General features: G+C 44.6%; 1 protein-coding gene across 1 annotated transcript in view; it reads left to right on the top strand.

The window, feature by feature from the left end:
- LOC306971807 (stromelysin-3-like) overlaps positions 1–15210 on the top strand; it is a 61570-nt gene extending 46360 nt beyond the window's left edge. Inside the window, exons 3-8 of the mRNA XM_079568196.1 lie at positions 38–181; positions 2899–3032; positions 4479–4738; positions 9597–9801; positions 12822–13076; positions 14601–15210. Coding sequence (XP_079424322.1) covers positions 38–181; positions 2899–3032; positions 4479–4738; positions 9597–9801; positions 12822–13076; positions 14601–14719 — 1117 coding nt within the window. The 3' untranslated portion in view covers positions 14720–15210. The remainder of the gene's footprint in view (positions 1–37; positions 182–2898; positions 3033–4478; positions 4739–9596; positions 9802–12821; positions 13077–14600) is intronic.
- The last annotated feature ends 1852 nt before the right edge of the window (positions 15211–17062 follow it).

Below are 17062 nucleotides of genomic sequence, written 5' to 3' on the forward strand. Positions count from 1 at the left end.
CTGTAAACTGTACTTACGGATTTTGTCCCTGTTCCAGAATCGTGCGTTTCCCGTGGCAGCTGAGGGAGGACAAAGTGCGGCGCGTTTTCAAGGAAGCTTTAAAAATCTGGAGCGACGTGACGCCTCTGACCTTCACCGAGATCCAGAGCGGGAAGGCGGACATACGCATCGACTTCACCAGGTGACCATGTACAGCACGCCCACACAGCCAGGGCGAGGGCTGGGCACCGTTAAACCATACCAGGCTGCTTCTACTGGTAAAGAAAAAATAAAAGTCAGAAGCAGGAAGGGGGGAAAAAATTACAGTTTTGATGCTGTAGGTCCAGGGACAGCACGGTAGCGCAGCGGTTAGTGCTCTCGCTTCACAGCTAGAAGGTCTGGGTTCGATTCCCACCAGGGACGGGGCCTTTCTGTGTGGAGTTTGCATGTTCTCCCCGTGTCTGCGTAGGTTTCCTCCGGGTACTCCGGTTTCCCCTACCACTAAAAACATGCACAATAGGCCAGGATGAATGATGTGTGTGTGAATGAATGTATGGTGGTGTCAGAGGGTCCGTTGGCGCAGACGTGTGTAGTCGCGAAAGCGCCTCTGACAGTCTCCCCCAGGGGAAACTGAAGCTACAAACGTAGCTTTCCACCACCGAGTATGGAGTGAATGTACAACTGTCTCATGTAAAGCGCTTTGTGACTATATGTCTGTGAAAGGCGCTATATAAATAAAGATCTTCTTCTTCTTCTTCTTCATTATAGGAAGTGACTTGATTGTTTCAGCTTAAATAGATCTTTTGTTTTTTCTAAATGTTTTCCTCAATTTTCTCCTCTTTTTCTAATGTTTGTCCCATTGATGCACAATTTCTACTGTTCACTCTTTTTTCCTGAATGGTTGCCTAAATTTTCCCATTTTTTTGTACACATTTTTTCCTTGTTTTTGCCCCAATTTTTCCTTACTACTACGTTCCCTTTTTCCTCCCCATTTTCTCCAATTTCCTCCTGGAATGTAAAGCGCTTTGAAAGCAGGTAGAAAGGCGCTATATACAAATATGACCATTAACCTCCTGATTTTTTGAGAAACCAAGTATCGGCATCGAGTATCGTTCAGGTATAGATACAGCTGGCCTCTTTTGGGAAACACAATTTTCCACTCTTTTTAGTCATTTTCTGGTGAAATATAAAATTATTTATCACATTCAAATAAAGTCAAGTCTAAATCGGGTCCATATGGATGTATATTCACAGCAGATTGTTCAGTAGAAGCGAAAAAACAGCAGTCGCAGCTAGCGTTAGCATGTAGCGCAATGCTAACATGAAGCATCATGTTAACATTCTCCGTTATTTATGTATTTATGGGCTGTTGAACCTCTTTGCTCCTCTCCATGTCTTTGTATCTTTATTTAGTAGAAAACTATATTCATAATTCAGAGTTTGTTAAAGTAGTTTTTGAATAATTGGAGAAAGTTGCTGCTTCAAACTGCTTTAAAACATGACCATGTATGGGCGATTCCAGAGATGCCGTCTGTATTTATTAATATCGAAAACCAAATATCATTCAGGTATCGGTATGGAAAGCCAAGTATCGTTCAGGTATCGGTGTCGAGAACCAAGTATCGTTCAGGTATTGGTGTCCAAAACCAAGTATCGTTCAGGTATTAGTATCGAAAACCAAATATCGTTCAGGTATTGGTGTCCAAAACCAAGTATCGTTCAGGTATCGGTATGGAAAGCCAAGTATTGTTCAGGTATCGGTGTCGAAAGCCAAGTATCGTTCAGGTATCGGTGTCGAAAACCAAGTATCGTTCAGGTATTGGTGTCCAAAACCAAGTATCGTTCAGGTATCGGTGTCGAAAACCAAGTATCGTTCAGGTATTAGTATCAAAAACCAAGTATCGTTCAGGTATTATTATCGAAAACCAAATATCGTTCAGGTATCGGTGTCGAAAACCAAGTATCGTTCAGGTATCGGTGTCAAAAACCAAGTATCGTTCAGGTATCGGTATCGAAAACCAATTATTGTTCAGGTATTGGTGTCGAAAACCAAGTATCGTTCAGGTATTAGTATCGAAAACCAAGTATCGTTCAGGCATTGGTGTCGAAAACCAAGTATCGTTCAGGTATTAGTATCGAAAACCAAGTATCGTTCAGGTATCGGTATCGAAAACCAAGTATCGTTCAGGTATCGGTATCGAAAACCAATTATTGTTCAGGTATTGGTGTCGAAAACCAAGTATCGTTCAGGTATTAGTATCGAAAACCAAGTATCGTTCAGGCATTGGTGTCGAAAACCAAGTATCGTTCAGGTATCGGTATCGAAAACCAAGTATCGTTCAGGCATTGGTGTTGAAAACCAAGTATCGTTCAGGTATTAGTATCAAAAACCAAGTATCGTTCAGGTATCGGTGTCGAAAACCAAGTATCGTTCAGGTATCGGTATCGAAAACCAAGTATCGTTCAGGCATTGGTGTTGAAAACCAAGTATCGTTCAGGTATTAGTATCAAAAACCAAGTATCGTTCAGGTATCGGTGTCGAAAACCAAGTATCGTTCAGGTATCGGTATCGAAAACCAAGTATCGTTCAGGCATTGGTGTTGAAAACCAAGTATCGTTCAGGTATTAGTATCGAAAACCAACTATCGTTCAGGTATTAGTATCGAAAACCAAGTATCGTTCAGGTATCGGTGTCGAAAACCAAGTATCGTTCAGGTATCGGTGTCGAAAACCAAGTATTGTTCAGGTATCGGTGTCGAGAACCAAGTATTGTTCAGGTATCGATATGGAAAGCCAAGTTTCCATCAGGCATTAATAACTTAACTTAACTTGAAAGCCAAGTATCCTTCAGGTATCGGTGTCGAAAACCAAGTATTGTTAAGTAACTTGCCCTGACTGGTTCCATGCGTGTGTTTGCAGGTATTGGCACGGGGATAACCTTCCGTTCGATGGACCCGGGGGGATTCTGGCCCACGCCTTTTTCCCCAAAACTCACCGTCAGGGAGACATCCACTTCGACTACGACGAGACGTGGACGCTCGGGAACCACATGGGTCAGTACCTCCCAGAGCCCAGGGTTTGGGGGGAGTCATAGCATAAACCTGTAACATTGTACCTGCTTTATTTGGTCCAAACAGGACTTATTTACACTGTCGACTCAGTTGACTTCCAAACCAAGTGCACTTTCTCCAGTTCGGCTTTACCCAAATCAACCAAAAAGACCAAAACGAATAGTAACTTTTTTTATTGCGCATCTTTGCCACATTTTAGGCTTTTTTTTTTATTGTGTTATTGTTGCTTGTTATTTTGTTGCTTTGTTGTTGCGTTTTCATCCTCGTTTTCGTCGAGGTTTTAGATTTAGGTAATGCCAAACTGGAGCAAATATTCTCGGTTCAGGTGGGGTTAAGACTAGACGTCGTCCAATATGGGTTTTTCTCAGGTCGATTCCGATGCTTTTGGATTGTTATTGGCGATGCCGATATGTTCGGACGGTATCTTTGGCCGATATTTTTGCTAAATGTCTGGTCTATAGGGCTTGAAAGCATAGAATTTGCGATATTTCTGTCTGCGGATACAAACAAACAACACATGCTGGTTGTCCTGTACTGACATCGCGGACTTCATACGTGTTGATGGCTTTTTCTCTGGGACGAAAATCTACCAGCTACTCACTAGGTAGATTGGCTTTAGTTGACTCGGACTTTGTAGTCAAAGCCCCGAGCCATGCAAATGCCCCGTTCAGGTTTGTGGCATGGTCCCATTTAGTGATAATATTCTAGTAAGTTATACTCATCTTGAGATGCGCCTTTTTATAAGTACTAAGTAACTCTTGCCCCTAGAGGCCACAAGTGCCACTCCAGGTGTCATATCAAGTTGTGATTTTTTTACTTATTAATTGTCCGTGAGAGTGAATACTACACTGACAGTAAAGACAAAGGGACAGAGGGATATTGTCCATCCAATTACACAATGGAATTTTTTTTTCACTCAAACTTGGCTGTAAATACTGTTTAAGTGGAGCTAGCCTGTTAGCTTCTTCTTCGTGATTTCATTAGTGTGTATTGGTTGCTCCGGTCTGGTAGCAGGAAAGCTGCAATTGTGATTTTCTGGCCAGAGACACCAGGGGGAGATGAAAGACCCTCCAGTCACCCCATTAACACTTGTATTACCCCAGACAAGTTACATAGTTCTGCTTTAAGGAGGGTCGTCACTGCCGCCTGCCTTTTCCTGTGCCTTTAATTCGCCTTCGTTGTAATTCCCCTGTCACTGGACATGTATAGAGCTCCGTGTGTGAGAGCAACACCTTTACTGATGGACTGCGATCATTTACGGTGACTGAAGCCACTAAGGACTCATAAACAGAACTGTGAAACAAACTATCAACTAAATATCGTCTTTGGTATAAATATTGTAAAATCGGTGATGACGATGATGATGATGATGATGATGATGATGATGATGATGATGATGCAGAGGATGACTCCCCCCTCTCCGCGCAGGCACAGACCTCCTGCAGGTGGCGGCCCATGAGTTCGGACACGTGTTGGGGCTGCAGCACTCGCGGGAGCCCGGCGCCATCATGTCGGCGTACTACTCCTTCTCTTACCCCCTGAGGCTCAGCGACGACGACCGCCGGGGCATCCAGTATCTGTACGGGGCCCGGGCCAGAGCCGACACGCCCCCTCCCCAGACTCCTCCCCCAGCGCCGCCTCCACCACCACCGCCGCCTCCTCCAGAGACCAACGAGATCCTGACGCCCGTGAGTACAGCCAAACCGTTGTAAAGATGTGTGGTTAGCTCTGAATGATGGATCGAGCCAGGTTAAAATGTGTGGTTTTATTTTGTAATGTTCCAAATATTTGCTCAGAGGGATTTGAGATCTTGTTAAGTTTTTGAAGAAACTAGTTAGTTCTAATTTCTGCTTGTTTTTTGGGCTCAAAGCTCAATAAATCTGTCAGGAATTAGATCTGTAAAAACCCGTGTGGTAAAAATCTTCCAATGTAGTTGAGTGGAGCCTGTAAAGTGTGGAGTCAGTAGGAGCGACTGAAGTGGACATGTTGTTGAAGTTGAATGAAAACCTCATTTGACCAGTATTGGATTATCGTCGGGGGATTCCGTGCGCCGCGTGGATACCAAACATGTCAGTATTTGTGAATGGATAAGCGTGGGAACCACTGTCGAGTATCAGAGCGATTTCAGACAAAATGCTAAGTCGACAAAATGTCACCCACCAAATAAACATCGTAAAGTGAGAGTTTGGTCTGTTTTAACTTTTGCTCTGTTAAAACTAAGATGTTAAAGACAAAGCGAGACACATATCTCAAAATTTGGCCCAACAACAACATAAAGCAAGGGGGCGCTTTGTCTCCCTCAATCTTAGATTACGGTATATTTGCTCCTGCCTTTATAAAACGATGTAGTTTCTCAGTCCTCCAGGTTTCGCTGTCCATCCGTCCAGTTTCGCTGTTGGACAGCTCAGAACCTGAACTCAGATTCCAGCTGTCCAACACCTGGGACAGAGCCATCTGGAGGATGCCCCAGACACGGCCTGGATCCATGATGATGGATGACTGATATCCAATATGTTTTGCTTATCTTGTCATGATGTACGTCTGTACCGATGTTTTTGATTGAACGACAATTGAACAAAATATTTGTCCGTGTTCTAGTTCACATAGTTAAAGAAAACTGAGGTTTCGCGCCACTGATTTGAAATTCAAAACTTGGAAATAGCCAAATGTTTTGGGCCAAAATTTGTGAGTTTTCATCAATGTTCACAGGATGGAAACAGCGTGAAAGAAAAGCTGTGGAACACACTTCCAGCACACCTACGAGGCATCACTGAGTGTTTTTAAATCATAGTTAAAAACACATCTATACAGACAAGCTTTCAACACGTAGCCACCGACTCAACCCTGTTTCAGAGGTGTAGCTTTACATAAGGCAAGGCAGGCGGCTGCCTGGGGCCCCTAACAGTCAAGGGCCCCCATGAACCAACCCGTTACTCTGAAGCCTGCAGTAAACGCTCGATATACACAGTCTTCCTAATGATTTTGATGATGCAGTTACATCATCTGTCCACCAATGCGCTGTGGCGCTGTTCATCCCCTGCTGCTGCTTTAGTGAGTCATAGTTCCCTAATGTTAAATTATAATGAGCAGAGGACAGACTTTTTTACTCATGTCTCCACCAGATTATATTTCTAACCAGTTTATTGTAACACTTCATGACCTTTAGAACCGCTCCTGCCCAAATGACGTCCTCTCTCTCAGTGCGCAGTACACAGGGCGGCCGCCAGAGGGCCCCTTACCGACCGTCTTGCTTGGGGCCCCTTGTTACCCTTGCTACGCCACTGGCTGTTTTCATGTACATTTGTGTTTTATTTACGGTTGTCTATTGATGCTTTTTCTGGAAAGCACCATGCACCCTGTGGCTGTTGGAAGGTGCTGTAAGATTTGATTGAGAGGAAGAAAGAAGAAGAATATTTCCCGGGTACCATGAACTATATGTTTTTGGAAAGTGCTTGTGCATTTCTACCTCATGGTAAGGGTCTTGCATGGGCTGTCAGTCAACACTTTAATGTGCTCTGTACAATGAACGAGAGCTGTGTGTGAGGGTATGTCTGAGGGGTGCGATGATTTGAAGAGGTCCTTCACCAGCCCTGATGGCGCTCGGGCCTAATAAGAAGAAGTTGTGGTTTTGCTGATTCATTAAATCATCAAAAAGAACAATGACAAAGGCCTGCAGCTGTTACAAAGTTTGCTCCAACTCAAAAGTGAAAACAGCTGGACTCGTGTTTAAGAAACACTTTTTCTCAAAGTAAAACATCATTCATTTCTAACTTGTGGCAAAGATAAGTTGTAAAGTGATAAAAAAACATATCAAGGGGAAATCGTTTTGATGGGGCTTTAAAAGTGACAAATTGATGTCAGACGGGTTCATTCCCAGATTCCGGGCTGACACACGTTTGTAATCAAATCTCTCTCTCGCTCTGTGGTCACTTTCATCCAGAATCCCATCTGTCTCCGTCACCTCCACACTGACCACATCAAACTCCCCATCTGACCCAGGCCTCTCCTCACCCCCCTCAGCTTCACATCAAACCTTTCAGAGTAACGCTCCAGATTTGTCGCACGCGTTTGATGTGTTTGGATAAAATATAAAAGTGGAAATGAGAGACAGGACTTTGGGCTGGAGTGACTGATTTAACATAACGTTTATGAGATCAATGCGAGAACATCACAGAGCACTGCTGCCCCCCAGAGGACGCTTCGAGCACTGCCAGAGCCGACAACACTGACTGTATTCCAAATATGGTTGTTTCCTTTACTTCACGGCCGTTTTTCATTCCAACCACATGTCCACTTTAGTTGCTTTTCACTATTACATATATGCTCAAAAGTGTACAAACCCTAGCAGAGTCTTTGATCTCATTTTTCAGAGAATATGAATGATAACACAAAGAGGTTTTTTTTCACTCATAGTTAGTGGTTGTGTGAAGGCATTTATGGTCAAACAACTGAGTTTGCTCTTTTTAAATCCTAATGATAACTGAGACTGCCTAAATGACCCTGACAGCTTGGATTATTTTGTGGTTATTGTGGATGGGCCTCTTTATTTCCTCGGATGGTAAAGCTTTCCATTCTTTTTGGCAAAAATCCTCCAGTTCCTGTAAATTCCTGGTCTTGCATGAACTGCACATTTGAGATCTCAGAGTACCTCAGTGATATAGAGGTCAGGAGACTGAGATGGCCACTCCAGAACCTTCACTTTATTCTGCTGGAGCCAATGAGAGGTCCACATGGCCTTGTGCTTCGGATCGTTGTCATGATGGAACGTCCAAGTTCATGTGCAGCTTCCAGGCTGATGAGTGACACTTTTCCTCCAGTATTCTTTAATAACAGGCTGCATTCATCCTGAAATCAGCTTTGACCAAGTTCCCTGAAGCTCACACATCCCCAAAACATGAGTGACCCAGCTCCGTGTTTCACTGTAGGGATGGTGCACTGTTGTGACTCCTCCAAATGTAACGTTTATGGTCATGGCCAAAAAGTCCTATTTTGGTTTCGTCATTCCAAATGACATTGTTTCAGAAATGTTGAGGCTTGTCTCTGTGCTGTTTGGCATACTGTGAGCAGATACTTTGTGGTATTTGTGAAGTAGTGGCGTTCTTCTGGTGACTTGGCCATGCAGCACATTTTTTATAAAGTGCCTCCTTTTTTGGGAGTCCTGTATTTCAGCTTAAGTTTGTTTTTCTTTTAATTCACAATTTTCATGCCAGTTGTCACTGAAATTTTTTCGACCTGACCGTGGTTTTGTCTGCATTTTCCATTTTGAACACGGCTGATTGATACTCTCAGAACCGTGGAAATCTTTATTTTTTTTTATTTTTTTACCCTTTCCCATTTTATACAGTCCAGCTACCGTTTCTTGCAGATCCTCTGACAATTCTTTATCAGAGGATAGAAAGTCTTATTACCGTAAATGCTCTAATATAGGCCGGGGCCTTTATTCACTCAAGGGCATCTCGGACCAGGCCTTTATTGGAACCAGGCCACAATTAGAGACAGGCCTTTATTTCCATTTGAGCAAAACAGACGACCAGGAAAATGAAGAAAAACGAGATTTGTGTCCATTTGCACCTAAAATATTAGGTTCATTTATTAATTAACATTTCAAACCCTCTCCCAGCGGCTGGAACATTGACGCCTTTTATTTTGTCGGGACAACAGGAAGTGTTTCGTTGCTGTTAGCGGAGCTTTGACATCAATGTCACTGCAGGTTTCTGTTTCGTTTTTACCGGACCGGATTATTTGTTGTTATCTTGTGTAAAAGGCGAGTTTAGACGGAGCGTTTGTGTTTGTGATCGATCATGAGACTGACCCGAGAGAAGACGAGACGCTCGCGCTGATGGGAGGAGTTATTTTGAGGCGTGGGACTGACCTGCACACGGAAAGTCGCGATGGCGACTTTATTAAAACCCTGGAGGGTCACACAACATTTGTTGCCCTGTTTCCAAATATAGTCACAGGTTTGAAAAGTGGCTAAATCTTTGTCAAAGTTACGCTCAGATCAGCTCAACTCTGCAGCGTCCCCCTCGGCCCGGGTTCCCGTTTGTTTACTTCCTGCACGTGAGTTTCTAATAAAAGCCCCGGCCTGTTTTAGAGACCGGCTTTAATTTGCCTCCGCCAGCCGCGAACCCGGCCAATGTTAGAGACCCGGCCGCTAATGGAATACAGGCCAGTATTAGAGAATTTACGGTATTCATATTCTCTGAAAAATCTAAAATGTGGGAAAGTATGGAAACCTTTGAGCAAAACCGTAACTAGTTTATTCAAAAAAGATCCAAAATCCCTCTGAGCAAATCTATGTAACTAATGTGTCACAGAATAAAACCACACATTTAACCCTGGCTCTGTCCATTATCTAGATATTGTCTCTGAAAATAGTGGCAATTTTGGCCATTCATGAAAACATAAAATGTTAGATTTGATGTCAGTAATCTACAGCAAACGTATCGAATTGATATCCCTACATTTGTTTTATTCCCTATTCACCTGCAGCATCTTGCCTTCATTGACAAATAAACACCATCTCCCCCTCCTCTCCCTCCCCAGCCGGACGCGTGTCAGACGGACTTTGACTCCGTGGCGCTGATCCGCGGTGAGCTGTTCTTCTTCCGCTCCGGGTACGTGTGGCGGATCAGGGAGGGGCGCCTGGAGACCGGGTACCCCGCCCTGGCATCGCGCCACTGGCCCGGGCTGCCACTCGACATCGACGCCGCCTTCGAGGACAAGTCCGGCAACATCTGGTTCTTCCAAGGTAGTAGTAGTAGTAGTAGTAGTAGTAGTAGTAGTAGTAGTAGTAGTAGTAGTAGTAACTCTCCCTCTCTCACAGGGGACCGGTACTGGGTGTTTGATGCACAGATGCAGCAGCAGCAGTAGTAGTAGTAGTAGTAGTAGTAGTAGTAGTAGTAGTAGTAGTAGTAGTAACTCTCCCTCTCTCACAGGGGACCGGTACTGGGTGTTTGATGCACAGATGCAGCAGCAGCAGTAGTAGTAGTAGTAGTAGTAGTAGTAGTAGTAGTAGTAACTCTCCCTCTCTCACAGGGGACAGGTACTGGGTGTTTGACGCACAGATGCAGTAGTAGTAGTAGTAGTAGTAGTAGTAGTAGTAGTAGTAGTAGTAGTAGTAGTAACTGTCCCTCTCTCACAGGGGACAGGTACTGGGTGTTTGACGCACAGATGCAGCAGTAGTAGTAGTAGTAGTAGTAGTAGTGGTAGTAACTCTCCCTCTCTCACAGGGGACAGGTACTGGGTGTTTGACGCACAGATGCAGCAGTAGTAGTAGCAGTAGTAGTAGTAATAGTAGTAGTAGTAGTAGTAGTAGTAACTGTCCCTCTCTCACAGGGGACAGGTACTGGGTGTTTGATGCACAGATGCAGCAGCAGTAGTAGTAGTAGTAGTAGTAGTAGTAACTGTCCCTCTCTCACAGGGGACAGGTACTGGGTGTTTGACGCACAGATGCAGCAGCAGTAGTAGTAGTAGTAGTAGTAGTAGTAGTAGTAGTAACTGTCCCTCTCTCACAGGGGACAGGTACTGGGTGTTTGACGCACAGATGCAGCAGTAGTAGTAGTAGTAGTAGTAGTAGTAGTAACTGTCCCTCTCTCACAGGGGACAGGTACTGGGTGTTTGATGCACAGATGCAGCAGCAGTAGTAGTAGTAGTAGTAGTAGTAGTAGTAGTAGTAACTCTCCCTCTCTCACAGGGGACAGGTACTGGGTGTTTGATGCACAGATGCAGCAGCAGTAGTAGTAGTAGTAGTAGTAGTAGTAGTAGTAGTAGTAGTAACTGTCCCTCTCTCACAGGGGACAGGTACTGGGTGTTTGATGCACAGATGCAGCAGCAGCAGTAGTAGTAGTAGTAGTAGTAGTAGTAGTAACTCTCCCTCTCTCACAGGGGACAGGTACTGGGTGTTTGATGCACAGATGCAGCAGTAGTAGTAGTAGTAGTAGTAGTAGTAGTAGTAGTAGTAGTAGTAGTAGTAGTAGTAGTAGTAGTAGTAGTAGTAGTAGTAGTAACTGTCCCTCTCTCACAGGGGACAGGTACTGGGTGTTTGATGCACAGATGCAGCAGCAGCAGTAGTAGTAGTAGTAGTAGTAGTAGTAGTAGTAACTCTCCCTCTCTCACAGGGGACAGGTACTGGGTGTTTGATGCACAGATGCAGCAGCAGTAGTAGTAGTAGTAGTAGTAGTAGTAGTAGTAGTAACTGTCCCTCTCTCACAGGGGACAGGTACTGGGTGTTTGACGCACAGATGCAGCAGCAGTAGTAGTAGTAGCAGTAGTAGTAGTAGTAGTAGTAACTCTCCCTCTCTCACAGGGGACAGGTACTGGGTGTTTGATGCACAGATGCAGCAGCAGTAGTAGTAGTAGTAGTAGTAGTAGTAGTAGTAGTAACTGTCCCTCTCTCACAGGGGACAGGTACTGGGTGTTTGATGCACAGATGCAGCAGCAGCAGTAGTAGTAGTAGTAGTAGTAGTAGTAGTAGTAGTAGTAGTAGTAGTAGTAACTCTCCCTCTCTCACAGGGGACAGGTACTGGGTGTTTGATGCAAAGATGCAGCAGCAGTAGTAGCAGCAGCAGTAGTAGTAGTAGTAGTAGTAGTAGTAGTAGTAGTAGTAGTAGTAGTAGTAGTAGTAGTAGTAGTAGTAGTAGTAACTCTCCCTCTCTCACAGGGGACAGGTACTGGGTGTTTGATGCACAGATGCAGCAGCAGCAGCAGTAGTAGTAGTAGTAGTAGTAGTAGTAGTAGTAGTAGTAGTAGTAGTAGTAGTAGTAGTAGTAGTAACTCTCCCTCTCTCACAGGGGACAGGTACTGGGTGTTTGATGCACAGATGCAGCAGCAGTAGTAGCAGCAGCAGTAGTAGTAGTAGTAGTAGTAGTAGTAGTAGTAGTAGTAGTAACTGTCCCTCTCTCACAGGGGACAGGTACTGGGTGTTTGATGCACAGATGCAGCAGCAGCAGTAGCAGTAGTAGTAGTAGTAGTAGTAGTAGTAACTCTCCCTCTCTCACAGGGGACAGGTACTGGGTGTTTGATGCACAGATGCAGCAGCAGCAGTAGCAGTAGTAGTAGTAGTAGTAGTAGTAGTAACTCTCCCTCTCTCACAGGGGACAGGTACTGGGTGTTTGACGCACAGATGCAGCAGCAGTAGTAGTAGTAGCAGTAGTAGCAGTAGTAGTAGTAGTAGTAGTAGTAGTAACTGTCCCTCTCTCACAGGGGACAGGTACTGGGTGTTTGATGCACAGATGCAGCAGTAGTAGTAGTAGTAGTAGTAGTAGTAACTGTCCCTCTCTCACAGGGGACAGGTACTGGGTATTTGATGCACAGATGCAGCAGTAGTAGTAGTAGTAGTAGTAGTAGTAACTGTCCCTCTCTCACAGGGGACAGGTACTGGGTGTTTGATGCACAGATGCAGCAGCAGTAGTAGTAGCAGTAGTAGCAGTAGTAGTAGTAGTAGTAGTAGTAGTAACTGTCCCTCTCTCACAGGGGACAGGTACTGGGTGTTTGATGCACAGATGCAGCAGCAGCAGTAGTAGTAGTAGTAGTAGTAGCAGTAGTAGTAGTAACTCTCCCTCTCTCACAGGGGACAGGTACTGGGTGTTTGACGCACAGATGCAGCAGCAGTAGTAGTAGTAGCAGTAGTAGCAGTAGTAGTAGTAGTAGTAGTAGTAGTAACTCTCCCTCTCTCACAGGGGACAGGTACTGGGTGTTTGATGCACAGATGCAGCAGCAGCAGTAGTAGTAGTAGTAGTAGTAGTAGTAGTAACTCTCCCTCTCTCACAGGGGACAGGTACTGGGTGTTTGACGCACAGATGCAGCAGCGGGGCCCGGAGCCGCTGTCCTCTCTGGGCCTCTCCGTGCCGTCGGTTCAGGCCGCTCTGCGATGGGGACACGAATCCAGCTACAACACCTTCCTGTTCAGAGGAGGCTCCTACTGGAGGTTCAGCCCCAAGGAGGGCCGCGCCCAGGGGCCCCTCAGCATGGGCCACTGGAGCGGGGTCCCCAACCAGGTGGACTGTGCCTTCAGGGACATCTACGGTAAGCCAGATGCCCTCCCAGCCTCCTGCACTGCCTCCATTTGTATTATTATTATTTTTTCTGTTGAACTGTGGCTGATACTGATCACAACATGGCCGCCAAGGCCCTATTTGGCTACGCTAGTTCTGCTCACCTGTGTGAGTACTTTTGACCAGTGATATTCCAAACAGATTCTGTGGTGGACAGTGAGTTCCTGTAGATCATTGGCTCCAAACTGACCCCAGGGGGAACTCAAAATGTTCATCACAATCTAATATGCGTTAACACTGCAGCCACTTTGATCCAACAGCAGAATGTGATACCCTCATTGTTTGTGACGAAATAGTGTTCAGTTGTTAGTCCTGAGCCGCTGCGACTGAGCCGCGCTGCCATTGTGTATCAACCTGACCAGCATGTTTTTGGAGGTAGAGGAAACCGTAGCACCCAGAGGAAACCTGGCTGGCTGCCTTCAGTCTCCTCTGGGTTTGTCTCTGTTTCAGAGCGTGGTGTCCTGCACTAGTCAGCTCCTCCTCCTTCATCTTCCTCCTGCGCAGCTCCCTCCGCTCCACACTCTTTCACCATCTTCTGGGAAGAGCTTAGCAGTTAATCTGTTTTATTCTCCAGTGAACGTATATTAGCCAGAACACTAGAGGTCACGTGTGGTTTATTACTTCTAAGTCTCGTATCTCAGTCAGGATCAGGTCACTTCGTTTTTAACTTCTGTTTTGTAACGATATTTGACAGAAATTATAGGAACTGGGTAACAAAATATTCTGCTTCATCATTCATTCATTCTTCTATAAATGTTGAGTGAGGCCAAATAAAGTATATTTAAACAAATTTAACTCAAAACTCACCTAAACATATTTATTTGCAGTAGATTATAAGTAGAGAACTGATTGGCCGCACTTTATGAAGCTGAAGAACCACAGAACAGTAAAACATCAAGGTCAAGGTCGTGTCAGCAGCACCTTTATATTATTTCAGAAAAAACAACACAGCAGAGCCATGTGGTGCTACTAGAGAACATTCATTAATTCAGTTTAATTTAGCCTGTTTCGTTACATAAGTTTGTCTGTCGTAGCGTTAGGTGTCGGCACAGACTCTTTTCTTCCACATGTTCCTCATGTGGGAGTTTACTCTTAGTTTTCTTTTACTTCAATCCCAAAAAAATCCCACAGCTCAGACTTTACTTTCTCCTGGGTAAAGTGTGGACTTATTCAGATCCACCTGTTCACCTGTTGCCATGACAGCGGGGGCAGCGTTTCTCACTCATTCTGCCAAAAGCTTACAATGTTTAGGGGAGCGAGGCCCCCTTGTGGCGTAACACCATAATTCACAGAGGTACATTAGAGGGTTTTCTGCTTTATTTAATGATTATCTTCTAGTGTGATGATCACGATTATTAAAAAAAAGTGGTGATCAATTAGTGATATTATTATTTATCATCTCAACCCCATCTGTAACCCTTATTATATAATACTCCACAGTAACAGTATTTGTACACAGAAAAGCCTTTGATGTGACTTGCTGCTTTCGTTCCAGGCTACGCCCACTTCACCCGCGGCCGTCAGTACTGGAAGCTGGACCCGGCCGGGATGAACTCTCTGGAGGGTTACCCGCGCCTCATCGGGGTCGACTTCTTCGGCTGCAGGAACATGTGACCCGCGTTTGGCCCACGTTCGGCCCACGTTTGGCCCACAATGGACTCGAATTTGAACTTTCCTCTTGTATTTTCCTACCACTCGGGGCCACAGACTCCGGGGGAACCGCGCTAACGTCTGAACTCGAACAGTATTGCGTCTTTAGATTTTCTTTTGTACATTTGATTTGGATCTTCTTCATTATTTTTTGCTTTGTGTTTCACGTGTAATTCTCAGGAACGAGCCTCAGACTGTTATGGTGCAGTTTTTATTTTTATTTTGCACATGTTCTTTACTGTTTCTTTAAAAAAAAAACTAAAGAAGCCGTTGACGGGGCTCCAAATCCCTCAGAACGAGAGGCTTTTTTAAAGATACAAACGTTTGAAGAGCAAAAGTTAATTAGTGAATTCCTGACCGTCACGGGACAGTGCCTTAGTGGATGGTGCTCTTTGTTTAAAAAGTTTAAACTGAACTCAGAACCAGGGTTTTAAAGGAACAGGACACTGTTTTTCCATCCTCAGATATGTTCTTACCTGAGCTAGACGAGTTGATGTGTCGTGTAACTACTCATGTAACCGTATTTAAATAGAGGAAACTTGGAAGAGCTGGGTCGCTTCTAACTTCACCCAGTTTGACCACATAGAGGGAGAGGCTGAATGCTAACAACGTCTTTGATGTTTTTGTTTTTTTTGTGACTGAGTGCACGCACAAACATCAGACAGGTACGCATCAACTCGTCCATCCGAAAAGCTCCGGTAGGGGGCGGTATCGGAAAACTTTTTTTTTTGGTGCTAATTTTCTGTGCTTTTTCTCTCCAAACGTCAATAAATGATCCGCAGTGAGTTTAGAGAAATTACCAGAATGCTCACTTCAGCCACTAGGGGGCAGCTTAAATAAAAATAAAAGGAAGGAATTCAACAGGTGTCCAGCAGAGGGCACTGACATAATGAAAGATCAGGATATAAACAGCACATACGCATCAACTCGTCCGACCGAAAAGCTCCGGTAGGGGACGGTATCGAAAAACTTTTTTTTGTGTGCTAATTTTCGTTACTTTTTCTCTCCAAACGTCAATAAATGATCCACAGTGAGTCTAAAAAAGCCTGAACTCATGAGCAGCTTCAGCGCAAATGCAGAAGTGAAGCTGTAACTTACTCACACTTCATGTCATTATCAGAGATGGCAGAGTCGCGGTCTGAGCCAGGACTAAACCAGGACTAAACCAGGACTAAACCAGGTCTTTCAGTAAACTGGTTCAAAACCAGGACTAAACCAGGACTAAACCAGGTCTTACAGTAAACTGGTTCAAAACCAGGACTAAACCTGGACTGAATAAGAAACTAGTGCTCTTAGACAAAGAGAAAAGCAGTGACAACACGGTAGTGACAACAAGAAACACATGGGCTTTACCTTTAGCTTTAGCTTTAGCCCCAGAGCCTGAAGTTACTGCTGTTGTTTAAACTCCAGCTGCACCGGAGCATTTGGGATCAAAGATTGTTTCTGGAAAAGGTGAGCGCTCACTCTGCATTAGCCATGTTTGGAACAGTTATGGTGCATTTTCAGTGACAGAGTGAGCGCTCTCACTATGTAACAGATCTGTGACGTGTGAGGAGCTTTCACTGTCGAACAGCTCAGTGTGTGTCTGGTCTGTTCCTGCAGCTCAGGAGGTAAATGAAGTTCCAGGTGACGCTGCTGCTCCTGTTTTCTGATGTGCCGTGTTTGGACTTCCTCCTGAACGATGCTTTTCCTATGCACATTATTTTAACTCAATTAAAACAACATAGGTATCGAAAAAAGTACCGTTAAGGCACCGGTACCGAAAAGCAGGTATCGGTACCCAGCCCTAAACTTGTCTAAGCTCAGGTAAGAACATATGTCAGTGTGTAAGAACACGGGCCTGTTCCTTTAAGGCGAGGCGCTGCAGGTGAAAACAGATTTTTCACGCAGGTTTTTGCTATAGTTTTTTTTCTTAGTTTTCAGTATAAAAAATAAACCATACTCTCTCTTTACGACGTTTCCGAGACGTCCCCTGGAGATAAGGCTCCAGAGGACGGCTCGGTGAAAACAAAGGTTCTACTTGGTCTCAGGCAGCTGTGGCAATGTTGTCCTCAGCCTGTGGGACGTTTCTGTGACGTCCCTGTCAAAGAGTCGTGTGGACAGAGCCGTGGGAAGATATTTTAGTGAGGGGGCGCTGAGGGACAAAATTTACCCCCAAAATACTTTTTCTGTGCATAAATCCTATTTATTAACCTCTTAACTCCCGCCTGAACCGAGAGCATTTTCTCCGGTTCAGCTTTACCCAAATCCTGTAGGCCAGTGTAACGCCTCATTTGAAAGACCTACAAAACTAAATTGATCTTTTTC

This window comes from Gobius niger, assembly GCF_951799975.1.
Source record: "Gobius niger genome assembly, chromosome: 1".
NCBI lineage: Eukaryota > Metazoa > Chordata > Actinopteri > Gobiiformes > Gobiidae > Gobius > Gobius niger.